The 7,215-nt window shown below is 36.8% G+C and overlaps 1 protein-coding gene across 2 annotated transcripts; it reads right to left on the reverse strand.

Moving 5' to 3' along the window:
* Nucleotides 1–2,142: 2,142 nt before the first annotated feature.
* On the reverse strand, nt 2,143–6,943 carry LOC107630899 (ENTH/VHS/GAT family protein). 2 transcript variants are annotated; one of them, XM_016334181.3, is made up of 11 exons: nt 6,430–6,943; nt 6,120–6,174; nt 5,668–5,768; nt 5,014–5,092; nt 4,680–4,778; nt 4,484–4,597; nt 4,248–4,408; nt 3,833–3,908; nt 3,329–3,414; nt 2,972–3,130; nt 2,143–2,790 (listed from the first exon to the last, which is right to left on the reverse strand). In XM_016334181.3, the coding sequence occupies exons 3-11, from the start codon at nt 5,766–5,768 to the stop codon at nt 2,427–2,429; spliced, it is 1,239 nt and encodes a 412-aa protein (XP_016189667.1). In that variant the 5' UTR covers nt 6,120–6,174; nt 6,430–6,943; the 3' UTR covers nt 2,143–2,426. The 2 variants fall into 2 exon arrangements, with proteins under 2 accessions (XP_016189667.1, XP_088365874.1); XM_088509748.1 differs by lacking the exons at nt 6,120–6,174; nt 6,430–6,943 and having other exon boundaries at nt 2,157–2,790; nt 5,668–5,770.
* Nucleotides 6,944–7,215: the final 272 nt, after the last annotated feature.

A 7,215-nucleotide genomic window follows, 5' to 3' on the forward strand; every position in this document is an offset into this window, starting at 1 on the left:
TAACTGACCTGAACGAACTTCCCCATCCCCTCGAGGCCAATCCGATGAGTCATCAGCATATCTCCAGGGTACTGAGAGACCCTGTCAGAAAGCTCGCCAAAGGGAAACTATTCACTCCACAATGAATGTGAGCTCGTGGCAAGAATGAACCCATGGAGCCTTTTCTGTCTCTCGAAAACAGATCTATTACCACCAACGAAATCTTTATCACCCTCTGAAATCACCTCAAGAGACTTTTCAGTATCGTCCCTTTTTCTCTTAAAAAACGACGCCGGCTGGGCCACGAACTGAGCGGCATCCCTCCCACCATCCTTCACAGTCCCGGAGCCACCCGCGCCTTTCTCTCTCTTCTTTTTAAGAAAAGACTGAAATCGTGAGGGATCAAGAAGAGGAACTCGCCAACCTACAACCAGAAAGCAAAAAAAAAATCAAGAAATGAAACAACAATAGCGAAAACAACAATCAATATTACCTATGTAAGCTTTGAAACCCTCAGTGTCACCAGAATCATGAAAACGAAGAACTTCGGGAATAGATAAACACTCCTCATCAGCAAAACTCTCTATCAAAAAATCTAAAAAGCAGTCTTCTTCCTCGTTCTGCTTAGTAGCCTTGAGAATTTGGATAGGCTCAGAACACAAATAAAGAGGGAACCTTTCTATAAGCTCGTCGTCCAAATAAAAGGGATACTCGGCCTCTACCGGCCACACTTTAACAAACATAGATTTAAAGTTCTTGAAAGAGGATTTATACAATAGGAAAAGGGAACGCCCGAGAAAACTACTCAAACATACCCATAACCCCTTTCGAACCCCTTTCGACTGAAACAATGAGAAAAACACAGACATAGAGCAGGAAAAAGAAAGAAACTCCATCAAACATTGAAACGCACGAAAAAATGCCCAAGAGTTTGGATGCAACTGCGAAGGCGCGCAGTTGAGTTGAGTTAGAACATCACACTCGAACCTACTAAAAGGAAACGTTACTCGAAGTTCAGTAAGGCATGGGGTGTACATGTAGAAAAACTGCAAATCCCCCCTCCTCTCGTAAACCCTATCCTCACCAGAACAGTGGACAAGCTCAACAATTCTGCCCGAACCCTCTTTGACAATTTTCAAACCCTTAAGCTCAGCTAATGACTCGGTGTCCACATACGATGACGAACGCGTCCTAACATCATCATGTACCTAGTGATACGGATTGTCTTTTTTCACTTCTACTACCTTCTGCTTCTCTTTCTCTTTCTCTTTCGCCATTTCAAAAAAAAAAAAGAAACAAAAGTAACTTTAGGAAAAGAAACTAACCTTTCGAAGTCATGACTCGAGTCAACAGGTAGGAAGAACTTGAAACAGCAGACTGTCAATTCCAAAACAGCGAACAAATATCATTACAAGCCCACTAACTTAGTGGGTAACTTAATTGATAATCGCTCCGAGCATCGAAAACCCAAACGATAAAGAAGCGCATTAATCGCAACACATTTCGCAAGGATAAAAAGTCTCTTAACCTTCTCTTGGTTTCTCCCACATTTCTTTTTCCTACTTTTTAACCCATAGATGGCCCAACATTGCAAAAAAGATTCGAGACTAAAACCCACACGTGCATGAAAGACGTACACAAGGACCGAAAACATTAAGCTTGCCCGTTATTCTTTACAAAGCCAGACAAGCTTAGGGGCTATGACGTGTACCCCGTAAATTCAGAACCAATATCAATATGAAAACCGACCAAATAATCCGGAGATAATAACGCAGAACTCAACCACAACTTGATTACGGTTTCACACAAGTCAAACACCATCTCTAAGCCGTTATCAACAATGACACTCACGATCCAACCAAAAAGATCGGAACAAATAAAGGGAAGCTAACACTTCACTCACCTATATCAACAAACCAGATAGTCCAGGTGAAGACAGGTCACAAATACATGTCACTCTCTCATTCGTATTGTTTTCTTAACATCTTGTACTGACTTGAGCGTTGAAGTGCTTTTTGCAGGTACTCCTGCCGCAGTGTTTCGCATTGCCGAGGTTTTTCCACCATTCTCTCCAAGACGACGTATAGCTCTTCCCAAAGCCGAGCTGTCGCGGAAGGAGTCTTATACCTCGGTTGAACTCGGACGGAACAGGAATAATAAAAGTGGGCAGAAGAAAATAGAAAATTATTATCACACTAGCACCTGAAACGTACAAACCTCAGTCATGGAACATAAAATCAGACAACTAAATAACATTCATTGTATGAACAGCAGCAGATGTTATTCTTCATACCCTCCCCCACTCAAAAAAAAAAAAAAAAAAAAGAAAAAAAAAAAAGAAAAAAGAAAAAACCAGAAATCATCAACTATATATATATATATTTCCTACATCTGTATTACTAAAACTAAAGGGAAATAAAAACATAGAAATTACGTCCATTAAGAGATTAATCACTAGAATCGAAGCTTCCACTGTGAGAGCTGCTGCCATTGTAACTATGCAAGGAGAGGCCCCTCAAGTGACTGGCCAAAGTAGCACCATTCTTCTTGTTCTCCTGAAAATATCTCTCCCTTTCAAAGTGCTTCGCAGGTGGTGGTGGAATTGCTACATGAGGAAGCTCCCCATTGTTCCTTGCATTTGGAGGTGGAACCACAACAGGTGCAGCACGGGCGTTGGTTTGTCGAGATGGCTCCAAAGAGAGCGGTCTTATTAGTGCACGGTTGAGTCTCTCTTCAAGCAAACCCCAGTTAGGGAAACGAGGTTCAGTCTCTTCATCTTCAGGCCTTGCACAAGCCTTTCCTTTGCGTAATCTGCAAGGCATTAGCCATACAGAAATAAATCTAATCTTCTTTTATTCTTTATAAAATGGAAATAACTTGCATTGACACTAGATTACTAATGAAATTAACTTTTCATTTTTTTACGCCAATCACTGGTAAAAATAAACCAAGAAAAGAATATAGCATCTTCAAAGAATCGGCTGCAAGGTACCTTCGGAATAACTGCTCAGGTTCCTCCTCCTCTTCTACTTCTTCATGGACAAAGTGATTGGGAGTTGTGGCTCTGCCAGAAACGAGGTCATCATGCCTTGCAAGTACTTCCTGAAGCTGCTCGTTTAATTCTATTGCTTGTGAAACAATCCTCTCATCACTATGAACAGTGAAAGCAAAAATCAGTTGATGGTATAAGTTAACCATATTAAATGCATGCATGTGCAACTAGACACAAAGATTCCTATACTAGGGAAATTTGTAGGGCAGAAAAGGCATTATCCTCCATGCATGATGAAAGTTGAAGCAGAAAATTATACTTTTAACAAGGAGAGACAGAAACCCAAAGGATCCCTACCGAGAAGCCATCACAAGATGCATTACTCTCTGTTTTTGAAACGAACATTGCTCGACAAGATCAAGGGTGAATTCATCCCTTGCTCCCTACGGAAAAAGAAAAGAGTTTTAGCTGAAAGGGAATGTGATTAGTTACATTTTTCATAACTACATATCAGGGTATTAGATGCAGTAGATAAAGAAATACTAAAACTAAGTCAATCATTTTATCACATTCCTTCCTTCCTATATAGACAATATATGCTAGTTTTAGTTGAGGTACAATTTTTAGTAATGTCATGATGTTTCTATGTAACTCAGGTAATTTTGAAAAACTACTCTTATAAGCACTATTTATCATTATCAAGCAGTCTCATTCTCAAGCCTCTCAGTCTCAGCCTTTGTTGTCATTCATTAACCTAATATAAAACTGTGAGAGAACTACTACGGAGAAGCATGCAAGATTTACAAATGCAAAGATAGATGAGCGAAATTCTGATTTCATTTTAAGACATCTTTGGTCTACCTGAGGATGTTGCGCATCAACAGCATCAAGGACTTCTTTTAGAACTTCTAATGCATTGCTAGCCTTCTGAATAATGCTGCAAATGAAATGTAGAATAATATATATATTCTTGCCTAGAAGAAAATCACAAGATCAAATATTTGTAGAACGATATTTGTCCACCAGATCAAGCACCATCCACTGCCATGTTGAATTTACCGTTTTACCCCCAAAAATGAAACAAGAGAAGAGGAAAGAAGAAGCCAGAAATAAATTTTTAAAATACTCTTTTAAAAATAGTAGTCATGCTCATCATAATAAATCATATCATAATAGTAGTCATTCTTATCATAATCCTTTCCAACATACCCAAACTAGAGACTTATTAAATGCGCTGTTTTCCACTAGTTATTAGTAAATTGAAACCAGAAGTTACCTAGATTCGGGAACAGGATCGGACTCCGCTTGCTGAGCAACCCCACCAGATCTAGGCAAGGCCTGTTCCCTGTTTGGTCCATTATTAGTCCTGTTAGGTTGTGAACTTGGACAATTTGATTGGAATTCCTGAGACCTTTGAGGAAACTGCACCCCAGCACTCTGTAAGAAGTATAGCTGCAAATTAGCATTGCCATTCAGCAGACATCGGATTGAATCAACCTATCTGTAACCTACCACCAACTCATAATATGCATTATAATATTGTGGAAACTTTCCAGAAGCACCACCAAGGGCTGTTTGTGTAGCATCTAGCAGGAGAAATATCCGTTCCCTTACAGGCAAATCTGACTGCAACCAGAGAAAGGACCCAAAATATATAAACAAAAAATCAAGATTGCTAAGGTTCAATAGTGTGAGGGAAAAAACACACCTTTTTCTTCACAATTTTCACAAGAATAGGAATGGTTCCTGTTTCAACAACCTGTTTATGAATTGGATCTCCAATGTTGTTCATCAACATTTCCAACAACTAGAAAATCAGTAGAAAAAGGACGGGTTAGTAGAATGCCTTAGGACACAAGCAAAGAGCAAAGAGAATAATATTAAAGAAACGGCGGCCATATAACCAAGCTTCTCTACTTCAGGTACAGTGAAAAATATGTGGTTCCAAACTAACTTTCACATTAGCTGTGGCTATTTTTGGTTGACGGGAGAAGAGAGGGGGATCACAATAAATAAAACATTTAAGTAATTATTATGCTCACCATAACTGCATAAAGTTGTGTATTGGGGTTCTTGTTGCCTAGTCTCTTTTTTATGGCCTTAACAACATCTCTAGCTTGCCTGAAATTTCAAGAAAAAATAATGGTTAACAATGGTAAGATTGTGTGGATTCTTTTGGCACCTTAAAAATTTAGAGAAAGGTCATCCAGGCTTCATGCATCACACTAGGTCTACTATTGAATAAGTGCCATGATAAACATATCTTCAATTGAAATTATGTAAGGCATCAAATATCAGTTGTTTACCAACTACCAAAGACTTCCAGTTGAAGTTTCCCATTCAAAGAATACCTAGTCTCAAATGCTGAAAATGTTGTAGCAACCAAATAAATTTGATTAATTGGAAACAAGCACTCATGTTTGACATGACATAAATAAAACGATCATGCAAGAAGAAAATCTTAAAAAATGGAAGAAATTCAACAATAAGAGAGTCAGGGTGACACAGGGTGGAGACTGGAGATCATAGATTTGATTCTCAAACCAGGAAATAATTACGAAGTAATAATGTGCGATAAGAAATATCTAAGAGCAAATACAAAGACATTAAATGAACTTAGTTTCATATCGTTGAAGGTTCTGATCAATCAGAAAGAGACAACACCATAGAACGAGAAGAAAGATTTGTGCGGGTACCTTTGATCATGAGCAACTAATTCACAGATTTCAATATTTTTCATCCAGTCAGTTTCAGTCAGTTTCTGACTTGTTGCAGCATTAACTCGCTCAGCTGCCATCTGTTTATAGAGAAAGAATTAAGATTTAAGTAAATATAGAAAAATAGAAAAATTAGAAGACATTTCATACAAGGAAGCAATAGGTGAAGATTTTACACAGCTCAATAATAATATAATATATTCAAGTGTAAAGAAAAACAAGACTTTCATGCCACACTACCCGATCAATCATTATATAAAAAGGGGAAGGTAATTGATCCACAAAATACAAAAGAGTTGCTATCACCCTTGTGTCCTATAAATAAAATCATCTTCCACCATAGAACAAGGAAATTGATATCAGATAGAGATGAAAGTTGAAACTTGCATGTTCTGACAGCACAAGAATGCTCAAGTAAATGGATATCTTACCTCTTAACTCTTGTCGTAGCAACCAAGTCAGAACTGCAAGAATGTCATGAACTGCCTGCAACATGAAAATTTTCCAAGCTATATAATTCAGAACTTCACCATTTCTAATATCAGCTCAAAGAACGTGAACTGTGAAAAATAACCCTCAAATAAACATCATGTCCTGACTCTTGAAGCCAAATGATCGGATCTAAATCAAGGGCATTTCAAAAACAAAAAAATTTCATGATTATGATTAATGGTTAGGGTAAAGCACACTTAATAATCACATTAGTTTTATTTTTTTCTTAAAAATAAAAAAAGGTTGTACCTGAAAAGAGAGAGACAAGGACAGAGATCACGAGGAGGAAAGCGAGTATGCAGTGCTAAACCCTAAAGATCTTCAGCATTTCAATTGCAACTCACAAAGCCCAAGATCAATAATTCTGATGCTATACATATATTAATCACGCTTCCTTTTTCCTTTCTTTTCTTTTCTTTTGTTTTCTTTATTAACAGAGTGCTTTTGTTTGTTGTTTTCTTTATGATTAACTTTAGCTGTTTAGCATATGAGGATGATGATAAAGAATTGGGGAAGTGTGTGTACTTTATAACAGAAATGAGTATGGTTATGCGAAAATGGAAGAAGATAACACTCACTAATATGAATAAGAACGGTCTTAGTGTTTTGTTATGCAGTTTGGTGAAAGTGTTAATGTTATTAATTAGGCAAGCGAGGAAAAGTACGGCACCGCCATGATCAGGAACTTCCTAAACAGAAAACAGCCAAAGGATCTTTTTCCAAAACAGAAGCTCTTATTTCCTATTTCTTAAGTTTGGTCACCAAAAATGAATAAATTGAAATTGAGTTAATTATATAATTCTCTTACTGAAATGAAATAGATAAATTTATGAATATTAAATTAATCTAAACAATTTTGTATGATCAAAATTAAAATTCAAATATGTATAAAAATATTTGTATTTAAACAACTGGTAGAAAGATAGAAATAATAATAATAAATTTAAATAATATTAAAAATTTTAAATTTATAAAATAAAAATAATAAAAAATTATTTAAAAATTAATTTAATTCATAATTTAATTTTGATATTA

Source organism: Arachis ipaensis, chromosome B3 (genome assembly GCF_059453495.1).
Source record: "Arachis ipaensis isolate K30076 ecotype BB chromosome B3, ASM5945349v1, whole genome shotgun sequence".
NCBI lineage: Eukaryota > Viridiplantae > Streptophyta > Magnoliopsida > Fabales > Fabaceae > Arachis > Arachis ipaensis.